Source organism: Chelonia mydas, chromosome 2, assembly GCF_015237465.2.
Source record: "Chelonia mydas isolate rCheMyd1 chromosome 2, rCheMyd1.pri.v2, whole genome shotgun sequence".
Taxonomy (NCBI): Eukaryota; Metazoa; Chordata; order Testudines; family Cheloniidae; genus Chelonia; species Chelonia mydas.
Genome location: NC_057850.1, coordinates 83084906 through 83107541, shown reverse-complemented (window position 1 = coordinate 83107541; position 22636 = coordinate 83084906). Strand labels below are relative to the sequence as shown.

The 22636-nt window shown below is 45.2% G+C and overlaps 1 protein-coding gene across 3 annotated transcripts; it reads right to left on the bottom strand.

The window, feature by feature from the left end:
* Positions 1-10716: 10716 nt before the first annotated feature.
* LOC102937279 (myosin regulatory light chain 12B) lies at positions 10717-22206 on the bottom strand. 3 transcript variants are annotated; one of them, XM_037892802.2, is made up of 4 exons: positions 22005-22206; positions 16909-17107; positions 16573-16734; positions 10717-12046 (listed from the first exon to the last, which is right to left on the bottom strand). In XM_037892802.2, exons 2-4 carry the CDS (start codon positions 17090-17092, stop codon positions 11874-11876), a joined length of 519 nt encoding a protein of 172 aa, XP_037748730.1. In that variant the 5' UTR covers positions 17093-17107; positions 22005-22206; the 3' UTR covers positions 10717-11873. The 3 variants fall into 3 exon arrangements, with proteins under 3 accessions (XP_037748730.1, XP_043394734.1, XP_007063946.2); XM_043538799.1 differs by lacking the exon at positions 22005-22206 and adding an exon at positions 21250-21366; XM_007063884.3 differs by lacking the exon at positions 22005-22206 and adding an exon at positions 17227-17259.
* Positions 22207-22636: the final 430 nt, after the last annotated feature.

The following is a 22636-nucleotide window of genomic DNA, read 5'->3' as shown; positions in this document are numbered from 1 at the left end:
GGGAATACCTCCTAGAGGTCACTTAGGGCAACTTGGGCAACACAGTGTTTACAGTGACACTCCGTCACTCTAACTACATCGCCCTATGCTCTACGACTCTCATTGAGGTGGTTTTATTATGTTGGCATAGCAGGCGAGTTAAAGTGGCAGGAAGAGCATTGCAGTGGGTACACCTCCATAGTTAGGTCCATGTAAGCTGCCTTATGTTGACAAATCTGTGTAGGGTACACATGGCTTAAGTGTGTCTCAGATAAGAGCCACTGAGATGCATGAGATCCTTCAACACTTGTCAGGAGTGGAGGAAGTACTGTTCCTGTCTAGGCCATGGTGCATCAGGTGCACCGGGGGGGTTGCTGAGCAGCAGCATCACTGTTAAGAATGTCTCCCCAGCATGGACCTGCAGGAATTAGCTGGTTCTCTAGGTTCATATCCACAATCCCTCTTTAGGATTTTCAGCACCAGTGGTGCTACTAGCCCTCCTCCCATCTTATGCTCTGGGAGTGGGTGAAGATGTTTTATAGTTGCCTCCCGCACAGCTGTGCTGCAAGAGTAGGAGTCCCTGCCTCCAGCAAGCCCCTGCAGGACACCATAAGTTAGTCCTAAATATCCTACTCTCCTTCCTTATTCATGTAAGGAACCTACCACCAAGAAGCTACTTGTCATGAGAAACAAATTAATCACTTAGATCTAGATTCTGCCATCCTTCCTCACGTGGACTAGTCCCTTGCCCTGTGAGTTATACCATTTGAGTTCAAATCAGTGGGACTATTTTCAGAGTAAGGGGTTACTCCATGAGTAAGGGACAGTGATGTGTCTCTAAATGACATGGGGGAGGGGAAAAGAGGGGTGATTAGAAAGAAAGGAAAGAGCTGTTGTTATACACACACACTTTGTTAATTAGCAAAGCCAAGGGAGAAAGAAAAACAGTACTTGACAATTTAATATAGCTTTGGTGCAATATTAATTTTATTTTTAATTTGTTCCTTGTGTGTCAGTCTTATTAATGCTCTAGTGTTGAAATGGATGACACCAGTAATTCATGCAGTGCTCCTGTTCTTTAGCTATTTAAACGTCTGATTGATTGCCAACCTGTCGCCTACATCTGCCCTAACAAAAGTTGTCAGATTTTTAATGCTAACAGCTAAAACTGGCTGCAAAACACCAAAGTAAAAATAACTCAATTCTCTTAACCGTTTGGCCGATCTCTCAATGAACCAAATCAACTAATTGAAACTCAGTATGATATGATCTTGTGTCTCCATTCTTGGCTTCTTTAGTCTCACTCAGTATGTACTCTTTCTCACCCCATTCAAATTGTTTGAGGCCATGCCCTTAATTTCATCACTGATCATTCCCTGCTGAGCTCCCTATGCTGCTAATGCTCTCATCCCTGCCCACTTCTCAGTTATATCTGAGCATTCTCTCACCACTCAGAAAATTACCATCTATCTCACTGTCCTCTCAAAAAAACTTTGATCCCATTAGACACCCTAGCCTAATTTGCTCTCTTGATCGGCTGTAACCTAATTTCTGTTCATTGATTTCAGAAGTTGCTGACAATCTTTGTTCCCTTTTCAATACCATTACTATGGTAATACAAATAATAAATAATAATAATAATAAACTCTTATCTCTCCACCACATTCACCTTCTCCCTCCCAGCCTTTACCTTTAGGCACATGCAAAGAATTTGCTTCCTTATTCAATCTAAATTTCCCCCCCTCTTCAAACACCTCATCCTATTGTGTCCCACCAGTTTCTATTACTATTTCCCCTCCCTCTGACTCATATCAGAACTTCCTTATACTAGCCGGGACCTTGGACTCCCCCCCAATTTCCCTCCCCACATGCTCTCTTTACATTTGGTCTGGTCTTCCCTTCATCATCTATCATTATTTTTCCTTATCTAGCTGTTTAACAGTTGCTTCTTTACAATCCCTTCTACTGAATATTCTTTTGAGGTTGACATTCTAAGTACTTACCGCTGCATCTCAACGCTGTCCCTTTCACAGCAAAGGGATTGAGAAAGTATCCTTGTTTTGTTCCTCCAGTGACTGTTCATATAACAATACAGGTATATTCCAAACTGATTTCAACCCTTAGCAATCTGGCTGTAGCCCAGAAACCACGCTCCCTGATGTTGCTAACAACTTCCTTTCTACTGATTAGTTTCTTCTCTCTGTACATTCTGTTTGACCTCAATATAGCCTTCAACACTGAGCACCACTCCATCCTTCTAAATCACCTCCATAGTAATACAGCATTCCCCTATTACTTCCCATGGTAGTTCTGCCTCTACCTATCTGCCCTGCAATGATTTCTCCTTTCAACCCTGGCCCCACCTTTATGGCATCCCAAAAGGTTCACTTTGCTCTTTTCTACATACCTTCTTCCTCATCACCATATCTCAACTTTAGGTCTTAATTGCTGCTCTAAAGATGGGCATGCTCAGTTGTACATATTGTGACTTATTACTTTGGAAGCACAGACAACATTGAGACCAGGATTGGGAGTTGAGAACTGGCAATCTTGGACCATCCTAAAGACACGCACGACTGTGATGGGGATGGGGAGCTACAAGTGGGAAGGCTTCGTGCATTGCACACAGTGCTAAACTTGGACTGGAGAGCCAAGATCAGGCAGGCTCAAAGCATGGCACAGAAACACAGCCTTGAGAATGGGAAGGGGAGCTGAGAGTAGATGTTTTCAGTGCTATACACTGACCACAAGGGCAGGGAGCTGCAAATGGGCTTTGCAAATGGCAAAGATATGGTACAGAAACTGAGCTGGAGATTTGAGAATGGTCATGGGAATGGTGCATGGCCCACACATAGGCGCTGAGAGTGTGTTGTGAAGCTGCACCAGTTCCTCCTCCTTCAGTGGCTGCATTTTGTGCAGGGCCCAATCACGCCGACTGGATTGGGCATCACAAGCAGGATAGGTGGAGGAATGTTTGAGGGACTAGTTTGAAGATCCTATTGGGGCTTAGGTATGAGCTAGGTGCTGAGTGGGTTGGTGGTGTCAGGACTTAAGTAGCTTTGCACATGCCCACCAACAGCAATTTTGGGGACTTCAGCAGTGGAGGGTTAGGTGGCAACTGAGCAGTGGTTTAGACTAAATTTTGAATTTAGGTACCTAAATCCTTTTGTGGATCTAGCCTTAAGAGTCTGGAGAACAAGATGGCATCCTCAAAAGGTATCAGGTTTCTGACCCAGCATGACCTGGCCCAATTCAGTCCATGAGGAGAGGTAGTTGCAGGGTGTGAGGAGTGCCCAGGAGGCCCCAAAAGCTGTTCTTCAATCATGGCCCCTGCATTACTTCAACTACTTTCTCAAAACCAGGGGAAATTCATGAACAAAACCATGGAGGTGGATGGCGCACAGCACTACCTTCATCTCCTCATACCCTTCCAGAACACGGGACTTCAAAACCATGAACTCTAGAAAAGCAGGAAATGCAGAGCCAGCACAACACAACTTAACTCTTCCCTCATGGGTATGACAATGGGAGCTGGGGATATAACAGATTGTGACAGGGTGTGTATACCCCACACGAAGCAGGAAAGGGTTAATCCCACACTATGGGCAGAGGAAGTCCCACCCCTCAGACTGTGCTGGGCATGCTCCAACTGCTATGCTAGTATAAAGGAAAGCAGCCCAACCCTAAGGAGGAAGGATGCTTAGTGAAAGCTCCAGCCCAGGAGCCGTTACAGCCCTTGCCTGTGGGAGCCAGAGATCGTGAGACCCAGACCAGAGACCTGTTGCCTACAGCTAGAGTCCGAGTCCCAGGGAGTTACCTGAGCTGAGGAGACCTTGATGTCATATGGACTGCTGCTTCAGGAAGCCAGGTAGGAAGTGACTCAGAAGTGGAGTAAGTGGTATCATCTACTTGTGTAAGGTCAGTATGTTGCAGTTGGATTCCTTGCTGACTCAGTAGTGAACCACTCTGCCACTGTTAGGGCCCTGGGTCAGGACCCAATGAACTTGAGTGAGCCCAAGTCCCCCTACCCTGGCCATCACCCCCTTTGGTGGTGGCCCCCAGATCTGGCTGCTAGGCCATGCCTCCCAGCGCTTGAGGGCCGCCCTATGGACTTGGGCTGCTAGGCCATGCCGCCCTGTGCTTGAGGGCCACCCTATTTTCTCAGGCCATTGGGCTGGATTGTTGAGGCCCAGGACAATCTGGTAGACTGTAACTGTCGTCAGTGCATCCCTGATCCATGCCATAGGGGTATGGGGTGTGCATACACTGCCACACAGGTCCTTACCTGCCCCTAACAAAACTTAACATTCTTTGTGCCCAGCATAACTCCATACGAGCATGCCTTTTCATACCCATCCATGCATCATTACAGTCTTCTGTGCAGCAGTTACCTGGGGAATACTTGCAGCTGGTTGCCAAAGATCACACTGCCACCTCACTAGGCTCACATTTGCTTCTATGCAAATCAGAAGACTTGGATCCAGGCTGGGAGACTACCAGGAAGTGGGAACATAAATCTGTACTACAGGATTATGCTTGCATAGCCACGCCAATGTAGCTATGCCACTGCAGTCTCCATAGTCTAGGCCTGGTCTACACCTAAAAGTTAGACTGACATAGCTATGGCACTTAAGGGCATTAAAAATTCACACCCCTGAACACCACGGTTTAGCTGACCTAACCCCAGGTGTAGATGCAGCTAGCATGAGAGAAGAATTCTTCCCCTCAACCTGCCACGTGGGGAAGGATTATTTACTTTGAAGGAAAAACCCCTTCTGTTGATGTAGGAACTGTCTATACTAGAGACCAGTGGTTCTCAACCGATTTATCACCGTGAGCCGCGTATGCAGCTCACAATATGTTACATGGGCTGCAAATTGAGAACCACAGTTCCCCCCCCCGAAACCTCCTAAAATCCCCTATGCCCAGCGCCCCTTGCCCAAAGACTCCTCCACAGAGCAGGGCCAGGAGCAGAGCCCTGGGCGCGAGGCTGGGCAGCTGGGAGCCCAGTCCCTGCCATGCCGCCCGGCCAGGAGCAGAGCACTCAATGTGAGCTGGTAGCCAGGACCTGAGGCATGGGACCAGGAGTGGAGCCCCACCTAAAACCTGGGGGTGCTGCAACGCCCCTGGTTCCCAGCACCACCACCCTGTCACTGCCCAGAGACCCACTCTCCTGTCCCCTGCAACACACCAGCCCCCTGCTGGCAGGAGTGCTCCTGCAGACTGCCAGATGCTATCCCCCCTCAGCCAGCTACGCCTTCTGCCAGACCAGAGTACTAGTGCCAAATTTTGAATTTTTTTTAGCATAGAGCTGCGCCACAGCTGTGTGCTAATTGGGCCACGTGCAGGCTGGGAACCGCTCTCTAGACACTACAACTTTACTGACATAGCTGTACTGTTGTAGCACCTGTAGTATAGGCATAGCCACAGGCTTAGTACTGGATAAGAGTGTCCACACACAGACTAAGTGAGGAATAGCTATTAAGAACATATGGACTTTCACCCCCCAGCTTATTTAGAATGGTTTTCCTGTGTACAAAAGCCCTAACTCATTCTAACACCAGGATTGGAAACAGCATCGTGACAGATCTGAGAGAGAGACTGGCTGAAGCTTTTCCAGTACAGATACCTTATTACTTCCTTAGAGGTATTACGTCTTCTTTCTGTTACGGCACTGTCTAAAAGCCCCGTTGTCTTCCTCTGCGTCTGTAGCATCTAGCACAATCACTGCCCCAAGGATCTTACAGTCTGGAGTTCTGAAAGCAGAGTTGCATGTGTGAACTGAGTGCTCCCACTGCCTTTGCTGTCAGCCCACCTTGATTCAAGGTAATAATGGGGGCTAAGTGCAGACTATTCCTCGTATAAAAACTACTAAAGCAAATCATCGTCAATCTATCTCCTCTCTTTGCCAGTAAAGAAATAACCCACTTCAGGAGTTCAAACCACTCTTGACTAAAGAATCCAGGATGATACGTCTCTTTCTTTGCTTTTAATGTCTATCTCATGCTGCTATTATTATGTGGCTAGAGTAACTCTGCACACTGTATGATACTATATAAGACTGCCCTGTGTAAAGTACTGTAAAGGGCCTCCATGTATTTAAAAAATATCTCCTGGTTTCTGGGTGACTACATACAAAATGCTGGGGCAGAAAAGCAATGAAAACAGCAAGATGGCAGAAGTATTGTTCAGAGAACTTTGTAATCTTAATCAATTTAATTTTCTATACTGAAAGTTAATTACTTAAATAAGTGACAGACCAATTTGATGTCGTCAGTGAAATAAGTGACTATGCATCAAGAAGCACCGACATTGCAAATACCTTCATACCCTGTTGGTTTATTTTCCAGGGGGTAAAATATATGCAGTATATTTAAATTTTTTCATAAGACCTCTCTTTGGTTCTGCTTAAGTTCCGGTATCACCCTCATCCCCGTAGTATCTGGGAAGGAAAACGTGAAATAAGTCTGTGAGAATTATTTAAGTATGCAGATAGCTATAATAGCCTTCTTGCGTCAGCTATATGTAAGAGATTTGTACTCCGTGATTCTCAAGTGCCACACAGAGAGACAGATGGGCAAACTGTGTAGGAATGTCAATAAATACACTATTGACTAAAGGCTGGAACTCAGCCAGCTGACCATTTATTTTTTGGATAATAGATACTGTCTAGAATGGCGAAGGCAGGAATGAGAAGGAATTATACTGGCACTGTAAAGATAAATATGGGAAATGAACACAGATTACTGAAGTGCCCCTTTGAGAGTAGTCCTTAAGCAGACCCCACTGACTTTGGAAGGAATGTGCCTGAATAAGCATTGCAGGATGGGGCTGTTAAGCTGGTTTCAGAGGAAGAAAAAAAATTAAAACCCCAATCATTACCCTTAATTTTGATAATGATGTGATCTCTCACGTGTCTTGAACTTTTCAAGCAGGTAAACAATGCTTTTAAAGTCATGCATGGATGACAAAATATTCTTTCTTAGGGTGAGTGTGAATAAAATGAAGTAAGGTGGAAGGAGAGGGGGGTGTCCCATGCAGTCGTGCAAATTCAGCATGGAATCTCCTTTCCAGACATCATCATGGGATGATCCTAATTCCCCCCTCCAACCTGCTGGCTCTCACTACAATATGCAGACAGGGCCACCCTCACGCTGGCCTGGGAGCTGCCAAATAGCCTGCTCCAACCTGGGGTGTGATAAAGAAGAGGTCAGGCCAGGGCCCACCCTAATAAAATCACAGCGATAAGTCACTATCTGTGACACAAATGCTATGACAAACCTAAAATATCTTTAATTACATTTAATCAAGAAATAGGAACTGCCATCCTGTATTACACACATTGTTCCTCTAGTCCAGTAGGCTGCCTCAGACAGGGAACAGCATCAGATGCTCCAAAGGAAGATTCAAGAAATCCCACAGTAGGCAGCTGTGAGATCATTTATTCCCACCTGGTATAGGTCTTGTCCTTACTAGTCCGAGATTAACCATATCTCTAGAATGCTTCAAGACTTAAAATATGAGAGTAGATAGATAAGGAAAGTTTTTCAAAGGTATTTAGGCCCCTAAACCTGCACATGAGCACCTAGTGAGATTCTTCAAAAGCATTAAGCTTAGATGCTTTTAAAAAAATCCCATTATGCACCCTAAAAACCTTTCAGAAATTTGGCCCTTAGCAAACATAACAAATACACACACTGCATAACAGCATACAAGTGAACTGTGTCATTACTTTAACACTTTCTACTCCCCTAAAGACTAAACTTAGAGCGAACTTTCAGTGCATGCCAAGAAATCCTGATGTTAGTTTTGCTATATATGGTCTCTGCCCCAAAGAATTTCCAAATCTTTCTCTGTGTTGTCCAGCACTAAGTAAGGTAATGACTAATTGTACAGCTAAGTTAGTACTAGGAATGGTAGTGCCACCTAGTGATAGTCTTTAAATGTTGTTCAAAGTCAAAAATACTTGTTTTAAATGAAAATGAGGGTGCTAGAACATTCAAACCGTAAAGGGTATGTAGTGAGTGTGAACTTTCTGTAATCAATCAGGTGGTAAGATTCAGATGATTCCACACCACCATTAAAATAGCCAAATTTCATAGATTTTTTTTTAAATGAAAGAATTAACCTAGACTTTTTATCCTTTCCATTTTCTAGAGTCTTCCTCCTGTATATTAGTACACGTCTCATTCACTACTACTTTCAGCCTTTTTCTATTACTTCACTCCCCCTCCCTTTCTTTTGAGGCATTTTACGTTGCAGATTTTTTCTACTTTTCCCTCTCCTGCTCCATCTCCCCTCCTGCCTGCTCTTCTGGGGACAGTTCTGGAGCAGGAGCAGCTCTCCTGCATTACTTCCAAATGTAGGTAATAAGAATAAGCAACAAAATGACCATGCATCTGTCACACTCCAAAAGAAGGGAAGAGCCCTGGGACATTTCACTGGCAATTGCAGTTACATTTAAAGGCAACTGAAGAGTTTTTCATCCTGCAAGAATGCACTCAAAATAGCATTTATTTCCTAATACAATAAAACATTCAACATTATTTTTCCACGGGCTCATCTATTGTTCGTATAATGGGATTAATAAATGAAACGGTCAATAAAAATGTTGGCTGGGACACTGATGCTACAGGTGACGTCTCATAGGAAATCACTAATTGTGTGGTATGAATTTCAAGCATGTGAGATTAATAAATATTTTGGTTTAATTTTTTCTTTACACTAGGAATGAAACAAATCCCCATGTCTAGGTCATGATCATGTTGCTCAGACATCTTAAAAATCACAGTGGGGACTTGTGATTTTAGAGACATTATCCTTCCATTGCAGCTCTGTGGGGGGTTCTATGAATTACCATGAGTGAGAGGGAGTGTTAGTTTACCCTGGCCACCGCTATCTTTTCCATTGTACTGTCTAACCCTAGTCTAGCTGAACTAGACAACATGCTAGTAAAAAAAACCCAACAATGCCACAGCAGCCAGTCTACATCAGTGGCCATACTTGTGAAGCTTACACACAGGCTAGGATCAGGTGGGGGAATATGTCAAAAACCCTCAAAGACAAGACCTTCAATTACAGCATTTTCCACCATAGTAAGTTCACAACATTCTAGCATCAGAGGGGTAGCCGTGTTAGTCTTTAAAGTGCCACCGGATTCCTCATTGTTTTTGTGAATACAGACTAACAGATTTATTTGAGCATAAGCTTTCATGGGTAACAAAAAACCCCATTTCTTCAGATGCACCTGCATTTTACCCACAAAAACTTATGCCCAAATAAATCTGTATTTAAGGTGCCACCGGACTCTTAGTTAACATTCTAGCACTATGCCTTTTTTGGCAAACATGGGACAGCAGTTGCACTATAAACTGGTCAACTTTCAAACGAGTAGAAAGCTTATGAGATGCTTCCTATATGAAACATCAACAGAACCAATAACTGTAAAACAAGTAGAAATTTCTTAAGACCACTCACTGTAGGCAGCTTCTCTATTACTCCATCTCAATATACTAATGTATCAAACGCAAAAGAAACCAAGACAACACATCCTAGGATGAATGCTTTATAGGATTCAGCCCCTTTATATTTACTGTTTTTGCTAATACCAAGCTCAAAATAAATTAATTTGCATTATAAAGTTCTTATTTTCACGGAGCTTTGGAACCTAAGACAGTTCGGTTAGAATGCCACAAACTTACCTCTAAACAAAACTAGTTATATTTCCATCTTATGGATCTTTTCCCAAAATTCGGTTCACCACAGCAACCTTTCTAGAACCAGCAAAACAGTCTCAGTCAATGTCAACTGGTCAGTTCTGTAACCTCACTTCCAGAGGTATAACCAATAACTGTAAAACAAGTGGAAATTTGGTAAATAAAGCAGGGCGTCCATGCTCATAGGCATCCTAGACTGTAAAATTGAACCTCAAGAAATCTGGAAGAGATGGGTGGGGATATTTTGTTGAATCTGCTATTACTGTTATGCATATTACAACAAAAGGGCATACAATCTAAATAAGACTTGTATACATATTGCAAAATTCATACCTGGACCTTCCCTCAAAAGCTGAGGAGTGTTCAGTTCAGTAGTTTGGTCCAGCCAGAAAGGGCAGCACTTTCCATCCTAGATTCAGATACTGAATTTCCCCCACTCACCAATCCCCCATTTGGAGGGATCCAGTTGCAAGGTTTCACATAAGGTTCCTAATTTTAAGGCACAAAGCTCATGAGCAAAAGTTATATTATAGTAGCTTCCAAGCAAACATATTAAAGAGCACTTTGTTTGCCCTAACATAGTAACATTGGAATGCTACAATCCAACCTTCTACACAAAGGCCAGGCTGTCCAACAAACTGCAGCCAACAAGCAGCTAAATCCCAAGGCAACAGTCTAATACACAAGTTGTGGCCTCTAAGTGTGCAGAATAATGGATAAAATGATTATATATACCCTACACTGTGGCACAAGAACAAACATACATTAGCGCCATGGTAGACCAATTATTTCATTAAGTTGCTTTGGATAAAGAATTGTTATAAATACCCCACTCCCCACTTTTTTTTTTTTAAATAAAGAAAAGGATTAAAGAATCAAGTTTACTGGACCTGTGTACTGAAATTCTAAGAACTTTTAATAGAATCTTTGTGGGTAGAAAATTTACCCCTCAAACTGTTAAAATGTACAGAAGGCCTAGGATCAAATACAAAGCTATGAATAAATCCAACCCCATGTCATATTTTTTCCATAACTGTACCTTTTATTTTTTTTTTTTTAAGTTTCCTACCCTGCAAGTGGGCAGAAGCTCTCTTTTCAAAATAAACAACTTTCATTCCGAAAGCAAAAATGTATATGTTCCCAGTTGCCCCAAAGAGGCAGAAATAACATTGTAAAAACAGAGAGAGAGAGAAACATTAGGTTAAGTTCACACTTTCTGTCCAGCCCCAAAGCCAAAACACTTAATTCTGAGAGAGAATGGCAAGAGGAGAGGAAAAGGAGAAAACATTTTTCATCAACTAAAAAGAAACCTAGTACCACCACAGGTGTGAGATTTGCCAGAAGGCTCACTCCTGCAGATGTTGTAAGGAACATGAAACCGGTGTTCTGGTCATGTCTAGCCAAAATCTTCCATTTACAGAATATTTTCCCTTTGGAAAAACCTAACACATTCCACAAAAAACTGAGTTACCAGAATATTAAATGCTGTACAGTTAACACTGGGCACAAATCCAGGATTTTTTCATAACACCAAGCAAATGACTTCCAAGACTAGAACCTTTCCTTTGCTCTGTACCAGAGTTTTACATAAAGGAGGTTCCTCACTGTGTTACACAAAATGTAATGTCACTGCCCAACTTAAGTGCAAGAACGGTAACATTTAAATGAAGACTTGTAGGTTACCGTTGTACAAGTTGTAAACCCAGTACTTAGCATTTTAATTCTGAACTAAAATGTCAAAAGTTGATATAACCATCAAATTGGGAGAAGGCTTCCACCTATTGTTAGAAAGGCCTCTTTACAAGAAAAGGTTTAATGAGGTATTTTATTTATATAACAATCTTTATTTCAAAATGATATTTATTATAAAAATGTAAAAATCCAGAAATAGGTCTTTTTCCCTTGGCCTTCACATTCACTGATCTTTATCCCCAAATACTTTTAACTACAATAAAATCCCCCACTTCCAGTTTGATTACAGAGGTGCAAGTGTGCCATAATGGCCTGAAATTCATAAGTTCATGGAGAAAGGCAAAAGCTGTGAAGCTAAACTGCATGCAACAGGTTCTACCAGCAAACCCCACCCCACCCCCAAAAACAAAAAAAACAAAAAAAACAACCCTGAGAAATAAACATGAATGAAAACAAGAAGTTATCTGCAGGTGTCTGCAGTTTTGTTCAATCATCTTTGTCTTTTGCGCCATGTTTAAGGATGCGTGTAAATTCCATGTAATTGAAATTGCCCTTTTTGTCAATTGGTGCCTCTCTGTATAGCTCATCTACTTCTTCATCTGTAAACCTATCTCCCATTGTTGTCAGCAACTCTCTCAGGTAATCTTCTTGAATGACCCCTAGAATGCAATATACACAAGGAATCAGGATAGAGAAAATTTTTTACTTCTTCATATGCAAAGATATGTCAACAATAGGATAAACAGTCACGCCAACAGCAATAGATATGTATCTGCCTATTACAGCATACAATAAATGAGTGTACTTGCACCAAGAGACCAGAATGGCTCTTCATGACATTATTAAAACTTCCATAAACTAATCTTCTCAAATTCCAGAGAGGTAGTTGTTCTGATACAATTTACAAGGATTCATGAAAAGAGGGACTGTTTTACAGAGATATAGTACACAGAAGTACAGGCACTTGAAAGAGATTTTAAAATGGAAGAACAAAGACGTAGCTAACTGAGGCAGGAATAAATAAGGACACTGCTGCTCTATTGTGCAATCTGCATTTTTTTAAGGGATTGTATTCTTCTTAACTTTACCTTACAGTGGATGCACAAATACACCTAGTAGTTTTCTCTGCTGACCAAATAGCAGCCATTTGCCTTTTTCATTGCTGTCAAGTTCTGTTGCTAGAGGGAGTTTCATTTGGATACTGAAAATACGTGGCACATGTCCAGGAGGAGGCTTATAACTGAGGAGACCTGCAGATAGCCTGAGCAAATTAAATCAGGAGGCAGGAAAGCTTGCTATGAGGAGTTGGAGGAAGGTGGGACAACTGAAGCTACTTATTTTATGATAAACAGAGATTAGCAGAAGAACACAAGGAAATTATTAACACAGGGATAAAATAAGAAGTTAAGATGACTTGGATACTGAAAAGCAAGTTAAGTTAACTTAACATCAATAGATATTACTAGAGCCATTGGTTGACAAATAATCCCAGAGAAATTTAGAAAGTACAAAGAAGTGAAGTGTGGGGAAAAACTGGCAGCAGCAGCTGAGTTCAAAGGATGGGCCACATCCTGATGTCAAGATAAGTAACCTACATTGCCTCAAATGCACAGTAGTTGCCCTGTTAAAGGAAAAAGTATAAGTGATTGAGATCTTGCTGGAGACAAACCACTCAAACAAACTAGCTGACAGACTGCTACAAGAAGGACTATGCAAGACAGGTGTACACCACAAACGGACACCACAACGATTAAGGACCAGCATGTCAAAAAACAGGTTCTGCAGAGACTGATGCTTTAGAAAGGGACTAGATAACCTCAGTGAGCAGAGATTATCAGAGAAGACCGGAGGACAGAAAGCCAGACAAGCAGAGTGGACCAAAAGACAACCAGTGAATGATGGACAAGCCTTTGTATGGTGACTCAATGTTAAAGAGGTTAAACCAATATTCTACATTAAGAACAGTAGGAGAGAACCTTTCAATTATCCACATCCATATTAACAGGGCCAGAGGCTCTCAGGATGGGATCATAGCACTTCACAGACCTGGATCAACAACTGAAGGAGATGACTACACAGATTAGCATCCCAGAACTGGTAGAATATTTAGAGATAAATGAGTGACAGGAGATGGTGTAGGGATTATTTGTCACAAGAGTGCAGGACTTTTTGGTGTTGAAATTCATCTACATGGATCTGAATTCCTCCATCTGAATAGTTCTGTACTGGATTAAAACCCTGAACAGCGCTACCAAACTAGGAAAAGTTTGCGAAGGTAACAGGACTCAATTAGATACTGACTGTATACCATAAAGTAGCCTCACTAAGGCAGATGGAATAAAAGAATCAAAACAACTAATTTAGAATTGATCTTGGGGCATACTGTCAGAGACAAAGCAGATATTGGGGAGAACTAAGAGTAGAGGAACAAATTTTACCCATACAACTAGATTGGTTCTCGGTGCTATTCGGACAGATATGGAGAAGTAGTATATACAACTACAATATAGAAGGATATGACATGTTTTTTAGAGGGAGACAGAAAAACAAATGGGGAAGAAGATGTGCTATATCAAGTCAGCCTGGGTCACAACTGCATTACTCTAGTTTCACACCACTAAAAACTCCATTCCTTTGTATACTTTCTTGGCATTATTCACCACATGGAGTTACACTGACATAGAACTGAGGTAACAGTAGTTAGTCGACCCAGAACACATACATATGCATGCAGATGGAGACAACTGATAAATGCTGAAAATGGTTCAAGATAACTATAAGTTTCTTAATGACAGGTTTCAGAGTAACAGCCGTGTTAGTCTGTATTCGTAAAAAGAAAAGGATTACTGTGGAACCACAGTATGCATCCGATGAAGTGAGCTGTAGCTCACGAAAGCTTATGCTCAAATAAATTGGTTAGTCTCTAAGGTGCCACAAGTACTCCTTTTCTTTTTATAAGTTTCTTAATAACACATTGTTCAAAGTACAGATCTCAGGAAAAAACAAGTCAAAGGCAACAACACAGTGGTCAAAAATGTATGAAGGAATGTTATAAAGAACATTTATATATCTTAGTCAGTCAATGAAGAAAAAATAGGCACAACTTTCAGCAGGAAAGGTGTGTTAAATGTCAAGAAAAATGAAGTATACAATTAGGCAATGGAGCAAAATGCTAAAGGAGACTGTGGAATCAATTCAAGATGAGACTAAAACTGTGTCTCACGAAAGCTTATGCTCAAATAAATTGGTTAGTCTCTAAGGTGCCACTAGTACTCCTTTTCTTTTTGCGAATACAGATTAACACGGCTGCTACCCTGAAACCTTTACAGATAATGATTGTTACTAGCTGGGAGGGGGACTGAACCAGAGGCACCTTTCAAGCCAATTGATAATAAATAAATAAAGATAGAAAGCATGACATTAACAATACTTCTAAGTAAACATTTTCTTTATGTCCTTAATGATATGCTCTCTTTTTTGACATACATACTAAACTGTAAGCATAGTGAATCAGAAAGACTACCTGTGGAGAGAAAATAATTCATCTAGGAACAGACTTCCTCTTTTAGAAGAGGATTGAGATATTTCCCTAGGGAGGGAGGAAGTCAATTAACATCTGAAAAGACCTTAGCAAAGAAGGGCTGTTTATCTAGGCTCCAGCAGGAAGGGGTTATCCCTTGAAAAGGCAAAAAGTGCTAAAAATACAGTTTCAAAATAGGTGTTTGAAATGGGACAATACACTTTGAAAGGCTCAGACTGCACATCCACAGATGAGATTAAAAATGCTACAGCAGACAATTGAGAGATAAGGTAATGTGTAATGACATCGGTGGTATGAAACTGATGTAATTTCAAAACATGCTAATGAAGGCTTGACCCCAGTTTCCAAAGGGCTTAAAGGACTATATTTGCTGAGTATAGTGAGTGCTGTTGAATTCACCCCTTTCTGCTGGATTGTGCTCCAGAATCTCAACTTTCATTAAAAAAAAAAAGTTTCTAGGCTTGCAGTTTCAAAGATAACTTTGAAACATGAAGAGACTGCAAACCAATACAATGGCATCTGCCTGAGTCAGCAGAAATCTTGAAAAAGTAGCTGAGAGGTGTGACCACCTCATTTCTCTCAACCTGGGTCCCATGGATTTGTGATTCTGCAACAACAGAAATGACCTTTTTCCAAGACACCAGAAAATTCACAGTCGGGGTGATGTAGTCAGAGTGACAAACCCGGAAAAGTTTCCGAGTAACAGCCGTGTTAGTCTGTATTCGCAAAAAGAAAAGGAGGACTTGTGGCACCTTAGAGACTAACCAATTTATTTGAGCATGAGCTTTCGTGAGCTACAGCTCACTTCATCGGATGCATACTGTGGAAATTGCAGAAGACATTATATACACAGACACCATGAAACAATACCGGGAGGAGGTATTGTTTCATGGTGTCTGTGTATATAATGTCTTCTGCAATTTCCACAGTATGCATCCGATGAAGTGAGCTGTAGCTCACGAAAGCTCATGCTCAAATAAATTGGTTAGTCTCTAAGGTGCCACAAGTCCTCCTTTTCTTTTTGCAAACCCGGAAAAGTGACATTTTGTGTGGACTTAAAGAGGGGACAATGTGGTTGGCACCAAGACTAGAGAAGAGATTACATTAGTTAAGATGCAACAGGAGGGCCTGAACAACAGCCTTGGATACTGTGTCGATGTATGGGTCTGGAGAGCGGGCCAAGTCAATTACCTTCAAACTAAAGGCCTCCCATCTCAGTTACATTTTAAAAGCCACAGAAATTGACGTTTGCCCATCCAACCTGCTACTTTGGTTGAATTCCTCCTCCTCAGGCAGTTATATCTCATACTCCATTTTGGGGAGTTTGCATATTGCCTAGTTACATGTTCTTCCTTGAAGTCCCATTGTAGGAGACAAATACTGGTATGCAAATACTCATACAGAAACAGACAAGGGGACAATCTTCATCTTCACCCTAACTTTGATATATCAGTTTCTTATCACTTGATAGGACATGAAAGTTAGGACACCTGTCCCTGTGTCATACCACATTTTATCAAGATACCAAAATGAGCCTGTTAGCCAAACAGATCCTCACCTATGTATCAAATTTAGATTATACTGTTAGGCTTGAACAACAGTGGAAAAACCAGAAATCCCAAGAGAGGTGTTTCATCCACTTACCTGTTGCCTCTTCATCAAAACAAGCAAAAGCATTTCTGATGACATCTTCTGGATCTGTGCCATTTAGTTTTTCTCCAAACATTGTAAGGAACATAGTGAAGTTAATGGGGCCTGGAGCCTCATTCATCATGGCATCTAGGTACGCATCAGTGGGATCCTTACCTACAAGTAAATAAGTCACTTCTTAAAATTAAAGAGCACTGTATGAATTTAGAAGTTAGTCATCTTTCACAACACAGTTCTCACATATTGAAGTTTTAACAAATTCATACTACTAGACTTATTTGAGACAATGGTTTACAAGAAAGTAATAATTTTGTAACTGGAAAACATTACCAAGGGAAGCGAGCATATCATGCAGGTCTTCTTTATCGATGAAGCCATCTCTGTTCTGATCAATCATGTTGAAGGCCTCTTTGAATTCTTGAATCTGTGACTGATCGAACATTGCAAACACATTGGAGGTTGCGCGCTGAGGGCGCTTCTTGGCGGTCTTTGTCTTTGCCCTTTTGCTAGACATGTTGATTATTGGATTCTGGGGGGAGGGGGAAGTAAATACATTGACTAAAATACGAACTTAGAACTTACATAACAGCTGTAATGATGATTTACAGCTAAAGTTTATAGCTAGCTGATTAAAAAAAAAATGTTTACCATTCCCCTACTCCTCATCACCAGAACCCTTTTTCTTCATCAGGAATGAAGGGAGAGAAAGAAGAGAAAAATACAAGAAAACAGAACAACAGCCAGACTTCGAACCAAAAAAAAAGTCATTAAAAGACTTCAGTTTGAAAATGAAAAAATATCATGCTTGCTTTATGAGAGGAGTCAACATTTTGGGGTTTTTTTGGTTTAAGGTGTACAGTCTGGAAATGATGTGCTAAGTAGTTTAAGCAGTTCCCCAATGCCGTATAATCATTCACAAGTCACTATCACCTCAATATGTTTATAACACAAACCCAACCATAACTCTGTTCTCATTTTGTGCTGAAATAAAAATATGCTGTAGAATGTATCCTATCCAAGATTATTAAATGTACAATGACAATACTGAAGGAATATATTTCCAAGGTGCATCAGTTATAATGGAGCTCAATGGCTTCTAATACGATGGCAGGTTGGTGGAATACAATAATATTTTTACAAATTGAATAATTGGTTTGATGTTAGAAAACAACCCTGTTTTAGAGTAAGTAGAGTTTGTAAACTCTGAAAACGTTAAGGTTAAAGTTGGATGAGCATGGTAAATAAAGGTAGGGTGAGATCAGAGGTGAAAGTAAGCCACTATGCCCCTGTACGGCTTACCGGCAAGCAGCAGAACCGAGTTATATGGGCTCATGGCTCCAGCAATATTGAGGGCCCGGAGGCCCGGCTCCACCAATGTTCAGGGCCGGGTATCCCCGCCTGGTCCCACCTGCTGCCCCCTCACATCTCCCCCGAGTGTCCCCTGGCTCCCCCTTGCTGCCCCGGCATGCCGGAGCAGAGCGTGCCTGTCTCTCTCCTGCAGCACCATGCTGCCCCCCTGCATACACTGCCGCCGCAGGGTCCTAGTGCTCCACATCCACTAGTGGCACGGCAGGCTGCCCTCCCCCCTCAGACCCTTTCATTTTCCGGTGGGACCCTCCTCTAGTACAGCTGCCCCCACTGCCTGCAGTCACTGCACCTGCCCCACGATGGGCAAGGGCCAGCCCCATCCCCCACTCCCAGTGAGGCTACAGTGAGGGGCAGCACTAGGGGATGAGGTGCACATGTGATGGCAGGCCCCCACCCCCAGCACCCACCACAGGGGAAGTGAGGGAGATTCCTGGACCTGAGAGGGGCCCTAGGAGCACCTGCAGTGACAGTGGTGGGGATGAGTATGCTGCTGGAGGGGGGGCCCCTACCCCACAGCTCGCCGCTGCAGGTGGGGAGAGGGCTGGGGGGAGTCCTCCTCTCTGACTCCAGTCCCAGGGCAGCCTACCTGCACCCCAAGCTCATCCCCAGCCCTGCCCCACCCCAGAGCCCATACCCCCAGCCAGAGCCCTCATCCCCCCTGCACCCTAACTCTCTGCCTCAGCCCTGAGCCCCCTTCCACACCCCAAACCCCTCATCCACAGCCACACCCCAAACCCATCCCCAGCCTCACCCCACAGCGCTCACCCCTGCACCCCGTCCCATCCCCAAACTCCCTCCCAGAGCCTGCACCCCAATCCCCTGCCCCAGCCCAGGGCCTTCACCCCAGACCTCCTCCCCAACCCAAACTCCATCCCAGAGCCTTGGGCAGGTAGGGGGTGGAGTTTGGGGGGGGTGGGGGCGCAGAGGCAGGTTCTGGGCACCACCAAAATTTCTACAAACCTGCCACCCCTGCCGGCAAGAGCCGGTGCGCCATACTAGGGCAGACTGGCTTCCCCAGGCAGCAGTTTAAAGGGCTGGGGGCTCCCAGCAGTGGCGGGAGGCCCAGGCCCTTTAAACCGCTGCCAGAGCCTTGCTGCCGGAGCCCTGGGGTAGTGGCAGCGGGGCCTGGGTGGCGATTTAAAGGGCCCAGGGCTCCTGCCGCTGCTACCACCCCGGGCCCTTTAAATCGCCGCTGTAGCCCCGCCGCTGCTACCTCAGAGCTCCGGGGTTGATTTAAAGGACCCGGGGCAGTAGAGGCAGCGATAGCCCAGGCCCTTGAAACAGCCCTCGGAGCCTCCCGGAGTCCTGGGGTAGTGGTGGCGAAGCTCCGGCGGCCTCTACCACACCGGACCCTTTAAATAGCTGCCGGAGCCCGCCGCTGCTACCCCAGGGCTCCAGCAACAGGGCTCCGGGGACGATTTAAAGGGTCCTGGAGGGCAGCGGCAGCCTGAGCCCCGGGCCCTGCTGCTGGACCCCCGGGGCTCCATTGGCAATTTAAAGGATCCAAGGCTCTGCTGTGGTAGCGGCAGCTAGAGCTCCAGGCCCCTTAAATCACCCCCGAGCCTCAGGACTCCCAGCCACCTCTGCAGCTGGGAGCTCAGGGGGTGATTTAAAGGGCCCCAGGCTCCCAGCTGCTGCTTCCACAGCCCTAGCCCCGGGCCTTTAAATCCTGATTTAAAGGGCCTGGGGATTTAAAGGCCCCCGCCCCCTCCTCAGGAATCCGAGTACCGGCAAGTTCTTTAAATTACTTTCACCCCTGGATGAGATTAAGGATAAATAAGGAATTGGTTGGATACAATAACTGACAGGTTCCAGATCTAACATTTGGAAGTTTTTTTGAAGTCGCAGTATTATTAAAAAGCACATTTTTGGGAGGGAGGGGTAAGTGTAAACTGAATTCCACTGAAACACTTTCAAGCTATTTTTGTTTAGAATTCTCTCTTCCATGCATGGCCTTAAGTAAGATGCGTTCCAAAGTTTAACTGGGGTGCTATATGGATCTGCAGAAAGGAAGCTCTGCTCCGATAGACCTTGAGGCCCATCAAAGTGAGGGCTTGTCTACAGTGGCTCTTTACTGCACTGCAACTTTCTTGCTCAGGAGTGTGAAAAAACACCCCCCTGAGCACAGCAAGTTTCAACGCTGTAAAGCACCAGTGTAAACAGTGCACCAGCTGTTTTGACAATTTCCCATTGTCTAATTAGGGGCTATATCTAAAATGAAAGATAGCACAAAAAGGCACAAGGGGAAGCAGTTAAAAATAGTAAATATCTGCGTGCACACCCATTTCTTCTTCCCCATCATGTAACGTTGGCTTGGATTTTCACATGGCTCTATAAAACCCAGTGGCTCTCAAGATAGCTAGGTCCACGTGCTTGCACAGTCTGAAAGAGGAGTGGGTCTGTGGTCTGCTATTTACTCACTATCTGAGACTAGGTGGAGCAAACAGAGCACTGATCAGTAGTCTGCCTCTTAAAACGCTCAGCAACTGAACTCCACAGTTCCACAACAAATAGTAATTTGTGGTGCTATATGAATACATTACTCTAGTTTAAAACCAGTCAGATCCTAAAAAAAAAAACAACACTCAGTTTGGTCGCTGTATTTACATCAATAAAGTGGCACACTAAACCCTATAATAAAAAGGACAGTTCCATTTCAGAAGCAGGTCAAAGTATGCCAATGTCCCACTAATGCCAAAGAACATAAGAGCCATGTAAGTGCCCCATATTCTGTCCCTTACCTTTGAGTAATCTCACCCTGTGGTACAACTTCCTAATGCTTGAATTAACTTCTTCTGGAATCAGTGCTTCAGTTCAATGACTAGACCAGGGGTCGGCAACCTTTGAGAAGTGGCGTGCCAAGTCTTCATTAATTTAAGGTTTCGCGTGCCAGTAATAAATTTTACATTTACAGGGGGCCCCCCGACAGAACCCCAGACGGGCAGTGAGCTGAGTGGTGCCAGCGGCCGGGACCCCGGCTGGCAGGGGCCGGCGGCCAGAACCCCAGACCAGCAGTAGATGGAACCCCAGACCAGCAGCAGGCTGAGCGGCTCAGCCCGCTGCTGGCCCGGGCTCTGTCTGCCGGCCCCTGCCAGGCGGGGTCCCGGTCACTGGCCCGCTCAGCCCGCTGTCAGCGCGGGGTTCCGTCCATCCAGGCCGGCAGCGGGCTGAGCGGGGCTGGCGGCCGGGAACCTGGCTGGCAGCAGAGTGACACTAAAAATCAGCTTGTGCCACAGGCTGCCGACCCCTGGACTAGACCCACCACTTTGAATGGGATACTTGTTTTTCCTTTCCTTGTCTTCCCTCTTCTATTTTCCGCTCTCTTTTACTCCCTTATTTCCCTTCCATCACTGCTCTCTCACTCTTGTCACACCACATTCCCCTACAGCTGCACTGCAGTGTGACGAGCGTAGCAAATTCCTGGCTATGTAGACACAGTTTATGCAGCCTATTCGGATCCTTCCAGACTGAAAAATGCTACATAACCAAAGCGCAGTGCGAGCGGTTGCACAGCTCAGCATCGCACCAGCGGGGATGGGGATGGAGGCGGCTCCCTGCCATGACTTTCTGCAGCCGTTTCCTGCCAGTCCCTTTCCCGGCACGCACAGGCCGGAGCTCCCGGGCGCTGACCCGTCTCTCAGACACTGAGGGGGCTGGCAAGCAGTTTCCCTCCGCCCCCTCCCGGCGGTGCCAAAGCTGAAGGGGCAACTGCGCAGGCCGGGATGGAAGCGGCCCCCGCTGCGGGCTGTCCGGGCCCCCACGGGGTGGGCGGCCAGGGCGGGTCGACCCGAGACGTTTGCGCAGGGCCCCGGGCAACGCCCGCCCCGCGGTTCCCAGCGACAGTCGGCGCAGCAGCGCGTGCCAGGGCCTGGTCCCCCGAAAGGAGGGACCCGTGGGCCTCCCCTGGGCGAGGCGGGGCCCGGCCCGGGGGTGCGGCGCGGAGACCGGCCCTGAGCTGCTCTCCGCTCCCGGGCGGGGCCCGCCAGAGCCTTGGGGCAGGGACCCCTCGCCCCGCCCGGGCCCTGCGCTGTCACCGGGGCCGCGCGACGCGGCCTCACCTGGCGGCTGCCGTAGAGACTCGGGTCCAATCGGAACTGGCAGAAACTAGGGGCGCTTCTAACTGCCCCAACACTTCCGGAGAGCACGGTCCCGGAGCGAACCACCGCCCGGCCAGCGGGGGGCGACGGGGGACACAGGGGCTAAACCATCAATGAGGAGAGGGTGTCAGAAGGGCCCGGGACGCAGCCGCGCCACATACTGTAGAGAGGGGAGCGCGGCTGCTCCGCAGTGACTCTGCTGCTCACGACCCCCGCCCGGCAGAGATGGTTCGAACCTTAACTCCCCCCTGCTCGCTGATGTGATGGTGCAGTCCTGTGCGCTTACTGCGTTGCACGGGGCGGGGCTAGCGAGGACTCGTACACAGGTAACCCCGCCCTATAGCGCGCTTGCGCACAACCCCATATAGTCCGCGCAGGAAGGGGGCGGAGCTGTGCTGCCCTGCCGGGCGCGGTAGCGGCCTCACGGGGGCGATGGAGTTCCTCGCTTGCTCTGGCGCCCCCTGCAGTTGCAGGGCGGGTGTTGTTGCCAACCTCACCTGTTTAAAACAGAATCATAGAAATGTAAGCCTAGAAGGGGGCTCTATAAATCATTGAGTCTGCCCCCTGCACTGGGGCAGGTTTAAGTATTAAGA

Bases quoted from the DNA above. Each gene is read 5' to 3' on its own strand.
- LOC102937279 (XM_007063884.3), bottom strand. The intron at 16,735-16,908 runs GTAATGTTTTCC...ATTTACTTGTAG, and splicing joins TGATATGCTCGCTTCCCTTG to GTAAGGATCCCACTGATGCG. The intron at 12,047-16,572 runs GTAAGTGGATGA...ATTGCATTCTAG, and splicing joins TTTTGATGAAGAGGCAACAG to GGGTCATTCAAGAAGATTAC.